General features: G+C 39.1%; 1 protein-coding gene across 1 annotated transcript in view; it reads right to left on the reverse strand.

The window, feature by feature from the left end:
* The window catches only part of CSMD1 (CUB and Sushi multiple domains 1), a 2,060,919-nt gene that overhangs the window by 1,527,445 nt on the left and 515,565 nt on the right, over nucleotides 1–17,909 (reverse strand). Inside the window, 1 exon segment of the mRNA XM_038396611.2 lies at nucleotides 10,042–10,154. Within this exon segment, the coding sequence (XP_038252539.2) occupies nucleotides 10,042–10,154 (113 nt within the window).

The following is a 17,909-nucleotide window of genomic DNA, read 5'->3' on the forward strand; positions in this document are numbered from 1 at the left end:
ATCAGGGCTGGGATCAAATAAAAGACAGCTGGAAAGTAAAAATTATTTGACATTTTCAAAATTAAAGAACCAAACAATAATATCAGATGACTTGTCCATTCCAGTAGGCCAGTCAGATAGCTGCCCACAGGAAAATATTTATCTTATTGAAAGGCAAGTACATTTTTTTTAAATGTCCCATGTTGTATTTTATATTCTTCTGATTTAGGAAGAAGAATTCTACTTTTATATGCTCCATCACAACTGATGAGTTCTGTGAGGGTATATCTGTTTCCCTGGACTGGGGATAGAGAACTTTGTCAAGAAGATCATGATTTTGGAACTTGTTTTCCTGAACTGCCTAACCCAGTCCCTAAGCCCTAGTTTGACAAGCTTCAGGTAACTCTGGGAGGCTTTCCACTCCCCGCCCAAATCAGCACTAGACTGAATGTCAGTTTATTTTGAATTGATATTTCAAGACTGGCACATTTTCAATGGGGGTGGAATAGCTGTGGGGTGTCTGAGTCAGTTTTGATTGGGCACTGTTGCACATTTTAATGGTAACTTAAAAAATTCTTAATTACAGTCATTATAGGAGCTGTACAAGTTAATAAATTTCTACACTGCATTTTTGTTTTCCGTTTTCTTCCTCTAGTATTATATCCTCTCAAATCCACACATTGACTTTTTCTTGCTGAGACCTTCAAACTGATTTCCCTATAAACTGAGGTTTTTCCAGCAAGGGACAATTAAACCTGGTCATAAAATTTGAGAACAAAGAGGGAGAATGCGGGGGTCACAGGGCATCTGTACTTTCACAAAGGCTTCAATTTGCATTTTACTAAGGCCTCTACTATTCTGTACAAGTTTCATTCCAACAAAACTATGCTCTGTGTGTCAGGGCTGAAGTGAGCTCTCTTGAGCCTAAAGCATTCCTGCACCTGATTAGCTAACAGATGGCACTGTAGAACAAAGAAACATCACTGTCACCGTTCTCCTAATCCCAAATCTTGAAATCTTGCGTGCTAACACACAACATTATACTGTGGCCACGAAAACACCACTTTCTTCTGAATAAGAAATTTAATCTAAATTGGCCCCTAGTTGTTACACTCATACAATTAAAAAATCAAATCAATTTACAATAGATTAAGCTATAATTCTTTAAATAATAAAACTATCTTTAAAGTAAGCTTTTAAGATATTATCATGTGGAAGATCTAGTGTATTTTGGTAACACTGGTTCAGATCTCATGTCAGTTTTGCATTACTCTAGCTCCATTTGGCTAGATTCTCTGCTACACTAGTTTCCACTTTGCACAACACAGGGGATGCTGTCAGGGAGCAGGTTGCTTCTTCTTAATTCTCTGTCTGGGTGCTGCCCTACCTGTGCCAGATGGCAGTGGTCCCCATGGGATCATCCATGAGGTAACAGTAGCTGAGTGCAGCCTACTCCAGCCATGCTCCTTCTCACCTCCCATCTCATTCTAAATAGGACAGGAGCACATCTTTTTTTTTTTTTTTTAAAAATAAGGTTAGTTCACTAAAAAGAGGACAAATTGTTTTTTTACATAAGGCTGTTCTGTAACTTTGCATATTATAAAATTTGTTAACAAGGGACAATTGTATCCAAACTCATTTCAAGAAAGCAATTATTTCTGTACCAAAAAGCAATACATCTATGAAGTTCAGCTTAAAAGGATCTTATTTCAAGCTTTACATTCATTAAAAAGAAAACTCAAAAATATATTCATGGTTTAAAGATTTAATGAAGAACCCAGTTTGAAAAGAACATCAAATAGACTATCAGAATAGTACATGAGACAAATATTTAATGAAACACAGAAGAGCTACTGATCCGGTCCATTGCCACTAGATGCTATTGTCAAATACACTAACAATCAATGACAAAGTCTAAGCTAATGTATGCAGCTCCAGACAATATTTATTAAAAATACCTGTACTTTTTTTACTACAGTGTTGGCATTGATTTTGATTCCACTCACACATAAGAAGAAACCTAAAAAAGGCAGAGTTTTCCCTTTGAAAGGGGAAGACTAGAGCCACATTATACTGTCTGCTGGAGATTCGCTGAAGATTATGGGAATTATCTGTCTAAAGTTTGGTGGTTAAGGTATTGCTGCCTAAAAGGTAATAAGAGACAAATCCCTCAAGGATTGAATGTTGACCAAAGTCAGTTGTTTGATACTCATATGGACAATACTAGAAGTGTAATGTGGAAAGATTACCTCTGACACCCTTTAGAGAAATGCATAACCCAGTCTGGTCAGGTTCAGTTGCCATGCTGAAAACCCCTGGAGATCTTTGGATGGGAACTCTGAGCAAAGAGACTTTGGAATGGATACAAAGACTCCCTGTGACTTAAGGGCAGAGAGAGATTGACAGGGTAGATAGAGACTCTGAGAGGAAGCAGTTGCAGAAGGGAACCTGAATTAAATGGAACCTCCTTAAACTGGCAAAAAGGCAAAATTTAGATAAGACAGTATGTGTTTAAGCTTTTGTTATTTTAAACATGTTCTTTCTACTTGTGATATTCCTATGGATAAATATTCTGTTTTGGATGAGCTCTTTTCTGTACCTGCATTTAATTTTTGGGTCAGAGCTCCCAGAGAGGATTCCCTACCAGGGGCTAAATCCAGTATGTCAGCTGAAGGTAATATGCTTGCTAAACATGGGTGCTGTCACCAGGTGATCCAATGAACAAAAGCATGAACTGTGAGGTTCTACTCTTGAGAGAGGTGCAGATGTAGCTGTGTCACTTGCAAAGGGTGTCCACAGGAAAGAGTGGTCAAACGTACAGTCTATCTATTGTGTTAATTTTGAGGGAATAAATGGGCCCGGTAAGTCAAAGATGCTAACATGACCCTGTCCCTGTACAACACTAAATAGTTAAACTTGGTTCAACGTTTTGAGTATACACAACTCGACCTGCTTTGTCCTATGACAAGCACATCAGTTATTTGTTTTCCCACAGTTAGGCTCACACCTTGCAGACCTAGTAGGCCTACCAATGAATGCAATGGCAAACCATGACAGTCACATTGGCATTCAAGCTTCTGGTCTTCTCTCAGTGGATTCATGTGAAGTCCAAAACAAAAAACAAAAACAAAAAACCCATACAGTCGCCAAAGGAAGCAAATCTTGTCTGATGCTTGTGAAGGCCCAATGAGTAAATATAAGGAACATTTCTGTCCCCTCACAGTACCTAGCAAGACTGGAGTATTGAACCATATAAAAAAAGAAAAAACAAACAAATGAAATATAGGGACTCAGCAGTGGGAAAGTGGAGGTAACAGATGAAGATAGATAATTCTTCATAGATATTACCTTGAAAATGGACCACCATCTACTGCTGTTGATGCTGAAAGGATTTTTTTTTAAGAAGCTCCAGGGAAAGTAAATACGAGGAAATAAGGTGACCTTTTTAATAAAATGTTAATGCTTCACATGAGCAGAAAACTGTGAGAGCTCAAAACAAGTGTGCCCTCAGGGGGAATGGAAAGAGGGACAGGGTTTACACAAGTTCTCACGACATCAAAGAAAATACACTGTGGCAAGGTGGAGGTCAAGAGATGTTATGAGCATTCCTGACTTTTTGTTGTGCATTTTTTTGTTTTTGTTTTGTTTTTAAGCACTTACGATTTCTACATGCCAAAATACATTTGGAATCTCAACTGAGGTAGGTTAAAAATCCCTAGCTAATTTTAAGCTTCTGATGTTTGCTGCTTAGTGGCAGAAAACAGTGTAGCATAATGTAAGATAAAATAGAATCATAGAATCATAGAATCATAGAATATCAGGGTTGGAAGGGACCCCAGAAGGTCATCTAGTCCAACCCCCTGCTCAAAGCAGGACCAAGTCCCAGTTAAATCATCCCAGCTAGGGCTTTGTCAAGCCTGACCTTAAAAACCTCTAAGGAAGGAGATTCTACCACCTCCCTAGGTAACGCATTCCAGTGTTTCACCACCCTCTTAGTGAAAAAGTTTTTCCTAATATCCAATCTAAACCTCCCCCATTGCAACTTGAGACCATTACTCCTCGTTCTGTCATCTGCTACCATTGAGAACAGTCTAGAGCCATCCTCTTTGAAACCCCCTTTCAGGTAGTTGAAAGCAGCTATCAAATCCCCCCTCATTCTTCTCTTCTGCAGACTAAACAATCCCAGCTCCCTCAGCCTCTCCTCATAAGTCATGTAAATAGCATGTAAATAGCATGATCATTTCATCTTACAAAAGATAAGGAAGAGAGAACCTGAAATTAATTTTTTTCTTTCTTGGTGCATTTTGTGTACTGAACATCTATTAGGTATTCTTATCAAATGCATGGCAGGGAATTCTCAGATTAGTAGACTGATGGTGTGCCATGTCACTGGAAAGCGTGATGGGGTTACAGACCCCATTCTGAACCATGGCCTTAGGAAATAGAGCACTACTGCTCTAGAGAGGCTCCACCCCTCAACAAGTATAGGACATGCTCATGGTGGAGGAATATTTTAAAAGGACACTGGTAGGCCAGGGAATCTGGGGAAGAGTTGCAGGATGCCCAAGCAAGCAAGGCTGATGCTAGAAGTTGTGATAGGAGTGGATACAACTTGTTAAAGCTCCTTTAGCAGTGGGCATCTCGATTCCCTCCTTGCCTCCTTGGGGACCTGAAAGCCTTAACAGAGACTGCTTTGAACAGGACATTAAGAGTATGTCTACACTGTAATAAAAGACTAGTAGCATGGCCATGGCTGACCTGGGTCAGCTCACTTGGGCTCTGAGAGTCAGTGTCACAGATTTTCTTTTACAGTGTAGACATTACTGATGGACTGTTAGGGTGTCTTCTAAACCAGTGACCACACACCAAACATTGGAGCTCCAGTCTGGTAGGAAGTGACCCAGGGGAAGATTGATAACTGCTCCAGACACCTTGAAAAACCCCATAAGTGCCCTGGGATGGGATCTTGCGGAGAGTGGGGCCCAGGTCCCCTACCTTGCCTCCCTGCTCCTCTGTAGCCGCACAAATCCCAGTATTAAGCCTTCAGGAGGGACTGAGGTCCACCACATTCAACTTGGCTGACTCCTCCTCAAGGATGACTAGATTGGCAAAAACTATAAAGGCACTGCCTAACTACTAGCATGGTTGGTTATTAGACTATCCCGCTACAGGGGGCACTACAGAATTAAGTATTAATCTATGTATTGTTCCGGGGTATCATTTAAAATGTGAACACCATTAAATTCTTTTCAATTTTCTGAAGTTTTACTCTATGTATGGGGCAGTGTTAACATGTTTCTGCTTTTTTTCCTTTTGAATAATATTTTATAATAAAATGACATCATTATGAAAAACAAAATATTTTATAATAAGAATAGCATTTTTGCACTTCTACCTGTAGTTCTCAAACTGCTTTGCAAAATGGGGGTAAGAATTCTTGTCACCACTTTAATGAAAGGAAATTTAGTGAAAGAGATTAAATGACTTGTTCAAAGTCATTCAGCAATTCACTAGCAGGGCTGGGAATATAACTTCGGTCACTTGAGTCCTATGTATTACATTACCCTATGTATTACAGAACACTGCCACCTCTCTCTATATACAAAATAACAATCAGTAGGAATAATGCTAGATAGAAACTTCCCCATTGAAAATTCCATTTCTTAGATTTGAGGTAAGGTCTTAGATTCAATTTGTGACCTTAAATTCCAGTAGCGTAAATGGTAAAATGCCAGCCAACATATGTACAATTCATGGGGTTTTTTTATATAATTTTACTTAATTTACAAAGAAATTCTGCGAATTACTATTTCTGAAATTTCACAGACTTTTGCATATATATATATATATATATATATATATATATATATATATATATATATATATATATATCGATTCACCTGATGTGAAATTCCACTACTTCAACAATTATTCTGGCAAATAGCAACTAGTCCATGATACTGTCTGCAACAGATTAGAGTGCTCAAGTGCTCAATGTGAGATCCTGAAAGATTACCGTAGTTACTGATATTCAAAAATATATAGAAAAAGAATTCTTGTGTCAGATAATCTAGATTTAAATGATTATGCAACTTTGCAATCTGGTGAGATGAAGGATGTTTTGTTCTTAGCAGAAAAAACAACTGAATTCTGGCTACATGACCACTCAGATCTCTTTGTTCACAGTCCTAGATGACTTTTGCTAGCTTACTGCAGGAAAGTCTGATTTATTTTTAATACAAATTTTGCTCAGTGGGATAGACTTATGAGATGCAACATTTCATGTTCATAAGGAGTCTAGGTAGCAGCAGGCAAATCACATAAATATGAATATGAAAACTTGGACTATGAACACTGCTATTTAATACTAATAACATCACTAACATATTCATAGCAACCTACAGCATTCAGTAGGCCTGATTATCATTTCATTTCCTATACTCACTAGTGTAAATCATAAGTAAAGGCACTAAAATCAATAGCCAGGAATCTAGCCTTGTGGCCCAGCAGGGGACAGAAACTGGGATTCTCTTTTCCCTGAGGATTCTGCCAGTGTGCAAAGTCTTCAGTTGGCATAGGGTAAGTATAGATGACTCGTGTGTCCCCCTCCTTGCACAGGAGTGTGAAGGGTGCAAAGAACGAGAGAGGTGAGAAGGAAGCATGGCTGGAGTAGGCTGCACTCAGCTACTGTTACCTCATGGATGATCCCATGGGGACCACTGCCATCTGGCACAGGTAGGGCAGCACCCAGACAGAGAATTAAGAAGAAGCAACCTGCTCTCTGACAGCATCCCCTGTGTTGTGCAAAGTGGAAACTAGTGTAGCAGAGAATCTAGCCAAATGGAGCTAGAGTAATGCAAAACTGACATGAGATCTGAACCAGTGTTACCAAAATATGTTAGATCTTCCACATGATAATTTTTAAAAGCTTTCTTTAAAGATAGTTTTATTATTTAAGGAATTATAGCTTAATCTATTGTAAATTGATTTGATTTTTTAATTGTATGAGTGTAACAAGTAAGGGCTAATTCAGATTAAATTTCTTATTCAGAAAAAAGTGAGGGAAAATGCTAGCTTTGCAGTTGCACACTGTGCAACTTCCCAGAATGTGGAAAGTTCATGAAAATAAATTCTTCTACTCTTCTACTTCACTGTTCCTGATATTTGACTTCTTCAGAACCTTCCTCTTCATCTGCAGACGTGAAACAAGGGAGAGTTCAACAGCATTAATCTGGAATAACTCCCCTGGCATGCCTGTGAATAGGGTGATGAAAAGCCCATTTTTTTGTGGCTCTAAAGTCCTTTGTGTTATCTTTGTATTATTCAGAACACATCTATTCTCTATGGATGAATTTTTCCCTTTGAATGTTGTTCCTGACTGACCAATATTCAATTAATAAGGAAGAACTTATGCCCAATGTATGGTGTATAAGGGAGTATAAGGTGTATAAGGGAGTGCCCTAAATATGCTGGGAAGAAGCCCCTGTTGCCACTCTCAGGAGCACAAATGCCAAGTGCATCAATCTGTCTAGTCTGAGTCAGCAATGTTCAGACCTCCCAGGGAAATCCACAAAACTCCTCCTTTCTTGTGCCTTACACACTTTGCTCCTTTTTACACTGGAGAGTGGCAGTCATCGCTTTGTCTGAGGGCAAGTCTACACTACAGCACTACATCAGTGCAGCTGCACCCAGGCAGCTGTGCTGCTGTGGCATGTCTGGTGAAGACGTGCTATGCTAACAGGAGAGCGGTCTCCTATTGGTATTTTTACTCCAGCTCAGTGAGAAGTGGAAGCTATGTCGGCGGGAGGCACTCTCCTGCTGACGTAGTGCCGGTGGACAGCGTGAAACTTGCATTGCTTGGGGTAGAGGGAGCTTTTTCACACCCCTGACTTAAGCCGTATTGTATACCTGATGAACAATGCTGTTTTTCACAGCAGTACATTTAAAAGATTATAATTTTGTTTAACCAGGGAGCGGCACCATCTATGTCAGTGTTAATTACATCCCTTCCTACTGGGGTTTTAAAAGAAAATAGGCCAGCAAGTAGTGTCATTATATTACAGGCTACGGCTCTGTCTATCTTTTCCTTGCAGACAATCAAGAGAAGTTCCTTTGAATAGTCTGTTATGTCTCAACCGGAAAAGCAGAGAGCACAGTTTTCATGCAAGGATGGGATCGGGTCTCATGTGTAGCTGCTGGAAGGGGAAGTATTCAAAGATCTACTTGTAGCCATAGCATAGCTCCTATTTTTGAGGTTTCTATTTGACTCCCCTAGAAAAGTTCCTGACATGGGCCATAAGGATTTGTCTACATGGGCCATATGGCTGTATCTAGTTTTTTTCCCGCTAAAATTTCTTACTGTGATTAATATTGGTGCAGCTCTAGTAGTGAGAGCCATGGGGGGAATGCTAGTGTAGAAAAGTGGCTGGGTCATCTAATCTATTTTAGAGATAGCCCAAGTAAATGGTGATTAAAGTGCTGATGATTGATAGTATCTTATATACACTACTGCCCCAAGCATTGCTACCAACAGAAGTGCAACAGTGATTAATTTTATCTAAAAGAAATTTAGCGTAGACTAGGCCTCTCATTCAGCTCATAGGACACAAACACCAAATTAAATTCATTCTGGTATCCCCCAACTATCAATAGAGTAACCACAGCTGGATATCTGATTCCTATATAAACAAATCTGAAGACTTCAAGCTATTGCTCAGATAGTACACTATCACAGCAACAAAACCTTAGATAACACTTTTGAAAATCCCACCCAGAATTAATGCCACAAGGTATCTAATTAATATGGGAAAGGTATGTACTAGTCTAGACGAGAGAGTGAAATAGTATTAGTCAATGGATAATATAATGAAGTCCACCATAAATGCACAGAATAAATGCTCCAGATCAAACTTTTGTCTAAGTAACTTATAAATCAACAGGACTTTGGCACATTTGAAAAAACAAAACCAAAAAGCTATCCATTGTGAATAAATAAAATTATCCCACCACACTTGGAAAGAATAGACCAAGGCCAAATTCCTAAGGCCAAACCATTTCTGAGATACTTTTCACACACAGCAAAGGTGAAAAATCAGCTTTTCATACTGTAGTAGCTGATAGATAACTTATTGTCCCAAATATTTCTGAAATAAATTCCTCTGTCGGAAGTCTAAACTTATGAAATTGCAGGAAGACTGGTTCCATATTTGCAAAATTGGATTGGGAGAAAGGGGTTCAAAACCAAGCTTGTCACAACTTTAACTATGTAGAGATGATCATCTCTCAGTTATAAAAACAAAGGAAGTATTTACACTAAAAATTAATAATTCAACTCAGTATTGTAAGTGATTTACTGTATACCACTGAATCTGATAACAACTTCAAAGTGTAGGATGAAGAAGTCAAAAGAGGAGTATTATCCTTCCTGTAAGATTCAAAGCTATTATCTCAATACTACTGCTCCTGCTTTAAGAGCCTAAAACTTAAGTACATAGTAGATAATGTCAGACATGAAGTCCTTGGCCTTACCTTGTTTACAAATGCAGAATTCTCAAACTTGTTTATCATCTTTCACATTGACTCCTTTGTTATTTGTCTCATTTTTTTCAAATATCAAAGCCATTCAGTTTCTAAATGTGAGCATTTTATCCATAAGCAAAGCATCTCATACTAATTTTCAAGATCAAATTAGTATCCAAACCATGTATCCCAGTTCCAGCATTTAAAAAAGTTTTCAGAAGTAATTGTTGAAGACAAAAAATCAAATTTTTAAAATTAATATAATTCAGGACCCATTTTTGGAACCATAATTTCAAACCGGTATGGATTCAAGCACTCAGTTTCACCACTGATTGTATGCACAATTTCAAAATAAAGACTACATCTATGAATGACATGCTGGGATACAGAAAAGTCATAGTATATTTGTAGTTTTGGATTCAAAGTCTCAACAGGGTACCGTGAGGTCCAACCAACAGTTCAAAACAAACCCATTTCAAGCAAAATGAGGTTCTGCAATAACTCTCCAAGTAACTTCCATGGATAAAAACAGGCAGATCTTACCTTCATAGATAGCCTTGAAACCTTGAGCACTCACAGCAAAGTCTGTGGTGAAACAAAGTGTGAGGATAGATCCTGTGCTCACAATAGATGATGGCAGCTGAAATCCAGACAACCTGCACAAATAAAAACCCCCACAAATGTTATAAATAATAAAAATCAATATAAGCAGTAGTTTTAAAATAATGAAAACTTGGAATCGCTCATGATGTTTCTGTGTAAAATACCACTCTGATGATATAGCCATAAATTTGGAATGCCAACATTTTATGTTGATACTATTGTTGTAGTATCCTAAAGACTCCTTGCAAATAGTACCACATAGTATTAAGCATGGCCAACTTCTAGATTCTCATATGACCAGGAATACCAGAAGAATCTATGAATCTAAGTACAGTTTTTTTAAAGAACAGAAGTTATTATATTTCATTCTTTTCCTCCCTCCCACATTCACTCATCTTCTAATGCACTTTGTTTCTTTCCCAAACTATTCTCCGACTTCCATGCCACACAACCATGTGCCTTAGATTCCCAACTCACTCACCACATTAATGTCCATCCTATACCCATGTCTCATCTCAGGGCACTCGTTCTAGCTATTGTAATTCAACTGTGGTTGGGGGAAAGGGCCTAGTCTGAGGGAGGAGAGCTGCTGAGAATCCACTTTTCAGGCCTAGGCTGGTGAGCAGAAGAACTGCAAATTAACACAGTATTTAAATAGTCTGGGAATTCCTTCTTATCCAACTCTCAATCAAAAGAAGAGAAAAATCTATTATCTGCCTCCCAGAGAGCCCGCAATAGCAGGCAGTCATTTCTCTCTCTTTCTCTCTTTTGCAGTCTAATAGAAATGGAAGGTTAGTAAGTGGGGAGCCAGGGATTCTTCACTTTTCTTTCTCTCCACACATTAAGGTTGTAGGACTCCTCTTGCCCTTCTGCTTTCTTGGAAGAGGCTGGAGTTTTAGTCTGGTGAGTGAGTGGGAACTCACTAGTGCAGGCTGAACTAGTGGAAATCAAAGCTTCTGCTCAGCTGGGCACTGAGCTTGCAGTACCTGCCAGGTAACAGCACAGTCTGGTTGCCCAGCAGCCCATTCCTAGCCTACTGACTGCCCCTCCAGTTCTGCAGTTCTTACCTGAGCATTGCAGGTACAACCGCTTCCAGTTCCCAGTGGCCGCGGTTCACCGTTCCCGGGCAATAGGAGCTGCGGGAAGTGGCGTGAGCCAGGCTACCACTTCCCATAGCTCCCAGTGGCCGGGAACGATGAACCGCGGCCATTGGGAGCTGCAAGCGGCTGTACCTGTGGACACTCAGGTAAACAAAGTGTCTCGCGGCCCACCAGGCACTTACCCTGAACAAGCTGCGAACCAAGTTTGGGACCCTTGCTCTAGATGTATTGCAAATTTTTGTCATGTTATAAGACACATTTTGTATAAATATTCTAAAATATTCTTTCCTCTTAGTACATATGCTAAATAATACCAACAAAATTATGTAAATTTGTATTCTTTGCTTTTTACTTGCTTCACCTACAGAAGTCAACTTGGTAAAAAGTTAAGAGAACAGCCATTTTACGACTTATGTCTCTTGTCTAATTAGCCTTCACACTTTATTATAAGTATCAATATTTAACTTAAGCTTGCTACCAAGTTACAACTCTTTACATTCATTTTGAGAACTAAGGGCTGCTCGCTAATACCAATATTTTGATATTGATAAGGACTAAATAAAGGATGAAAAAATGACTAAAACTATGTTTTGCCATCCTTTCTATATTCTAAAACACAAAGGAACATATTTCACTGTCATACTCACTTCATGACAGGTTAGGAACATATGAATGGCCATACTGGGTCAGACCAAAGGTTCATCTAGCCCAGTATCCTGTCTTCTGACAGTGGCCAATGCCAGGTACCCCAGAGGGAATGAACAGAACAGGTAATCATCCAGTGATCCATTGTCTGTCACCCATTCCCAGCTTCTGGTGAACACAGGATAGGGACACCATCCCTGCCCAACCTGGCTAATAGCCACTGATGAAGGAAATCTTAAAAAAGTAAAATGCAAAGTCTCAATTATTCAAAATTAGTGCTATGCTAAGGCTAGATGATGTGAGGGGAACAATTCTTAATTTCTAGCTTGTGCAAAAAGGGCTTGATTCAACTGTCAGTGAAATCGGTGCAAAGGATTCCATCGACTTCAAAGGAGTTGGACTGAGCATCATCCCACCACCCTCTGTTCAAAACCCACCTTAAGAAATGTACTCTTTCCATAGCCTTCTGGCAGTAATCCATCATAAAAAACAAATGTGAGAACATTGCATCCCTCTAGTACTAATGCACTGTGGGAGGGGCAAAATGGGGCTTAGTTGTGGCTATCCTCCCATGCAGCACCCCAGGCCCGGAACTGTTCTGGGGAGATCCCACCTCCGGGACTACTTGGACAATGAGATATTTTGCCCCTCTCACAGCCCTGTGGCTTTTGGAAAGAAATTGCAGGGAGGAGCCAGCCAGAGACGGAGCCAGCACAAGGCAGCTGCAGAAAACAGTTCAAGCAGGGACTGATGGACTCTGGTGATGTCATCACACTATTTTCTGAACTTTTCACTCTGCACAGTTTGTGGCAAATATTTGTCCCCCTCTCCCACCCTCATGGTCTCAAGACTCCTCCATTTTTTGTCTTTCCACCTACCTAATCCTCTTCTAACATAAACCTACTGAAAGGATGTATATAACAAATGGAAACCAAAATTAAAATGGACCTAATATGATGTTTGCTACCACATTGTTTGCTCTCTTGTGTATTCTCTTTCTTTCCCTACCCTTTCTCTTCTTTATTTAGATTGCAAGCTCCTTGGGGGGGGGAGAGATTATTTCTTATTCTATGTAATAAACTTGATAAGTAATAACAATGATAATAGTACTAGACTACACTGTCATGACTACAATACAATTCTTTTTTATTGATGTTTGGAAATACATTTTTGATCTGGTGCACTGGCCTTTCCCTTTTGTGAAACAGTTAAAGTTTTATTTTAGTGTTTTGGTACCAATTCCCACAAGTATTATTGTCAGAATGATGAATAGCTTGTGGATCAAATTCAATATTTCCTGAAATTTAAGAGAAAAAGGAGAATACATGGGGAAAAAATCACACTGACCCACAGAATAATAAAACAAGACTGACCAATCCTATGGCCTCTGAGAACATTATAGACCAAAATTTAACAGAAATGAAACTTTTCCTTATTGAAACTGAATATTATGCAAGTGATGCTATTTCCTCCCAAGAGACAGTAATGGTTTGGCCTCTACTCAGACATCTCATGGTGAAATAGCAGAATTGAAACTGACTTTCAAGGAAAAAAAAATCTCCTCTTAAACAGGCACACCCCCTTCACTGCAGGATGCCTTGTATTGAACCTATAAAGATGAGGTACATAGTAAGATTAGAAGGAAAATATTGTGCCAGCTTTGCATATATTCCCCCTCCCTCTCAAACACACACACTTTGTATTAATTCTTAAAGTGTTTTAAGAAAGTTTGGCAAAGAAGTACAGAATGTTGTACTTCTGCCATTCAACAAATTAGCGGGACAAAGTACATTAGAAATATTTCAGAATATTTTGTAGGAAAACCACTGTAGAGACACTCCCACAAAGGCAGTGAGATTGAATTTCATGAAATTCAGGTTTACAAAGAACAGACACAATGTTTTCAGTGAATTGTTCAGTCAGAGACTATTAGGCAGCAAATGAAAATCAACATGAGTATAACTCACATTCCTTAGAACATATATAAAAAGTTGCATCCCAAGCAAAAACATTGTTAACCTACCAATTAAGTCATTTTTCCCCATAAGAACCCTTCCAGTGGGTAGCTATTGCTTACTTCAGGTTTCACAACATATTTTGCACATTCCTTTTATCATACACAAAATCACAAATATTGCCAGGTTAAAGCAGTAGAGAGGGTATTTGTTATACCCAGACGTTGAAATGTTTAGTTAAAAACAACACACAAACACATGTATAGCAAGAAGGCCAAATCAACTCAAATTTCCTGTATTCTATTTTATTTTATTTGCAATTGAGGTAACTGGATAAACTTCCCATGCGCAAGGCCTTAAGTGCATATGCCTGTGGCATATGATTAAGCTGGAAATACTATCATTCTCTTAACTTTCACCATCACACATCTTCACAACATAGTGCAGGTACAGGGAAAAATCAGATGCAGAATATACCTGACTGACTTGTCCATCAGCATACAGCAGTAGGTGGTGTAACGTGTACAGAAATGGCACACAAGTCCTGAATTTAACCCAAGTTTAAAAGACAAGAGCTTTATACTTTTTTCTCATTTAACAAATCTGGACATGACTATTGTTTGCTACCTTCTCAGCTACTACTTCAGGGGTGGATGTGGCATGGGAGGGAGAAGAGAGAAAGAATTGGCTTTGATTTTTTATTAAATTTGGAGGCACTCACAATGAAGTGGGTCATATTAAATTGTCCAGTTCACCTACAAAGAGAGAGGAACAGTCATCCACAGTAAGGGTCCCATCCTGCAATAACTTCCAATCAAGGACACCCTGAAATTATGTGAAGTCTGTCTGACTTCAAAGAAATAAGTTGCTGGAATGGTCCTTAGGAGAAGTTTCCTACAACATCCTTTTCCCTATGAATAACCATAGAATCACAGAATCGTAAGACTGAAAGGGACCTCCAGAGGTCATCTAGTCCAGTCCCCTGCACTTAAGTCAGAACTAAGTATTATCTAGACCATCCCTGACAGGTATTTGTCTAACTTGCTCTTAAAAATCTCTAATGATGGAGATTCCACACCCTCCCTAGGCAATTTATTCCAGTGCTTAACCACCCTGAAAGTTTGGAAGTTTTTCCTAATGTCCAACCTAAAGCGAATTGCTGCATTTAAGCCTCTTGCCTCCTGTCCTATCTTCAGAGCTTAATAAGAACAATTTTTCTCCCACCTCCTTGTAATATTCTTTTATGTACTTGAAATTTGTTATCATGTCCCCCATCAGTCTTCTCTTCTCCATACTAAACAAGCCCATTTTTTTTTCAATCTTCCCTCATAGGTCATGTTTTCTAGACCTTTAATCGTTTTTTTGTTGCTCTTCTCTGGACTTTCTCCAATTTTTCTACATCTTTCCTGAAATGTGGCACCCAGAACTGGACACAATTCTCCAGCTGAGGCCTAATCAGGGCAGAGGAGAGTGGAAGAAGTACTTCTTGTGTCTTGCTTACAATACTCCTGCTAATACATCCCAGAATGATGTTTGCTTTTTTTTTCCTCCAAGAGTAATCCACTGTGAGCCCCAGATCCCTTTCCACAGTACTCCTTCCTTGGCAGTCATTTCCCATTTTGTATGTGTACAACTGTTTGTTCCTTCCTAAGGGAAGTACTTTTAATTTCTTCTTATTGAATTTCATCCCATTTATTTCAGACTGTGTCTCCAATTTGTCCAGATCATTTTGAATTTTAATACTATCCTCCAAAGCACTTGCAACCCCTCCCAGCTTGGTATCATTGGCAAACTTTATGAGTGTACTCTCTATGCCATTTTCTAAATCATTGATGAAGATATTGACTAGCACTGGACCCAGAATTGATCCCTGCAGGACCCCACTTGATATGCCCTTCTTGATGCCCTTCCTAATGTCTCTGTGCTATTACATCAGACAAGTCAAATTATGTAAAATCAAATTAGCCTTTTATTTTTTTTAAACCCAGTAAAAATATTCAGATTTCACACTTGATAGAGACATGACTAAACACTTGTCCTCACTGGAAAGTTAAGTCATATGTTGCCCCTGACTTTAGTCTCAAACATACACAAAAGTCGTTTACCTGAGTGTGGTGGTTTTTTATTCACACTGGCTGAGGGTATTGACTACAGCTCAAATTTAACACAAATCAGAGGCTCCCACAATCACTGTGTGCTGTTCAAGAGTTATTTCAGTGTGGTTGCTCTCACTTGAGCGAGGCTAACTCAAGAGTAGTTAACCTGAAGGCAGATAACTTGAATTAGGCTATGTCTTCACTGCAGTATTAAGTGTTCCTATTGTGTTACTTTATCACATTCAGCAGGTAACCTCCATGTTATTTAATAATTCAGTCTGAAAAGAGTGCTTCAGTGAAATGTGTTCTTTTTGTACAACATGGTTAACACAAAAAGTAACAACACTAAATACATAAATTATGCAAACTACAATATAGTAATCAAATATAAAAATAATGGGCCTGATTTTGATTTCATGCCAGTTGAAAACTTTCACTGTCTTCAGTGGAGTTACTCTGGAATTGCACCAATATAAGTGAGAAGAGAATCAGGAACAACATGCCTAGTTCTCCATTGTGTTCCTCCAGTTTTAGCAGAGCTGAAATAATTGGAGTCAAATGGGCATAAAACTGGATTAAGGCCCAAACCTTAATCTTGTCTACCAGATAGGTGACTGTGGTGTTCAGTGATCATTCTAAACCCACTGTGCTTGAAGGCAATCCTCTTTATTCAGTGACATAACTCCACATGCCTCTTCATAACAGAATATGAGTTTCTGCAGTGTCCCCTCCCCACTCTTCCTGTCTGAGAAGATAAATCATTTAAACCTACAGTGCCCAATATCATTTCTTCCTTTCCCAGCCAAAATGTAACAGTCAACAACCAACATTTTATGTAACACACAGTTCCAAATACTTATAACCAGGCTAGCAACTAAACTTACTATCAATGTTCAATTAAACGCTCAAGTGTTTTGCACTGTCACTTAAACTACAAGGTCCCTTGACATATCTATGAATCTCACCAGTGCCTTGGATAAGGAGTTTTAGTACCGTTATACAAGGCATTGGTGAGACCTCACCTGGAATACTGTGTGCAGTTCTGGTCTCCCATGTTTAAGAAGGATGAATTCAAACTGGAACAGATACAGAGAAGAGCTACTAGGATGATCCCAGGAATGGAAAATTTGTCTTATGAAAGGAGAATCAAGGAGCTTGGCTTGTTTAGCCTAACTAAAAGAAGGTTGAGGGGAGATATGATTACTCTCTATAAATATATCAGAGGGATAAATACCGTAAAGGAAGAGGAATTATTTAAACTCAGTACCAATGTGGACACAAGAACAAATGGATATAAACTGGCCACCAGGAAGTTTAGGCTTGAAATTAGACGAAGGTTTCTAACCATCAGAGGAGTGAAGTTTTGGAATAACCTTCCAAGGGAAGCAGTGGGGGCAAAAGATCTATCTGGCTTTAAGATTAAACTCGATCAGTTTATGGAGGAGATGGTATGATGGGATAACATGATTTGGGTAATTAATTGATCTTTAAATATTCATGATAAATAGGCCTAATGGCCTGTGATGGGATGTTATGTGGGGCGGGATCTAAGTTACCCAGGAAAGAATTTTCTATAGTATCTGGCTGGTGAATCTTGCCCCTATGCTCAGGGTTTAGCTGATTGCCATATTTGGGGTCGGGAAGGAATTTTCCCCCAGGGCAGATTGGAAGTGGCCCTGGAGGTTTTTTGCCTTTCTCTGTAGCATGGGGCATGGGTCACTTGCTGGAGGATTCTCTGTTTGAAGTCTTTAAACCACGATTTGAGGACTTCAATACCTCAGACATAGGTGAGGTTTTTCGCAGGAGTGGGTGGGTAAGATTCTGTGGCCTGCATTGTGCAGGAGGTCAGACTAGATGATCATAATGGTCCCTTCTGACCTTAGTATCTATGAATCTATGAATCTATATCAACATTACTTTTTTCAGGAGGAAGTGAGTCTGTTTGTTCTGGTAGTGTTATGTCCTTGGGCTTGATTATCTTACCCAGTTGTGGCAGTTGCTTAACTGAGACC

This window comes from Dermochelys coriacea, chromosome 3 (assembly GCF_009764565.3).
Source record: "Dermochelys coriacea isolate rDerCor1 chromosome 3, rDerCor1.pri.v4, whole genome shotgun sequence".
Lineage (NCBI taxonomy): Eukaryota > Metazoa > Chordata > Testudines > Dermochelyidae > Dermochelys > Dermochelys coriacea.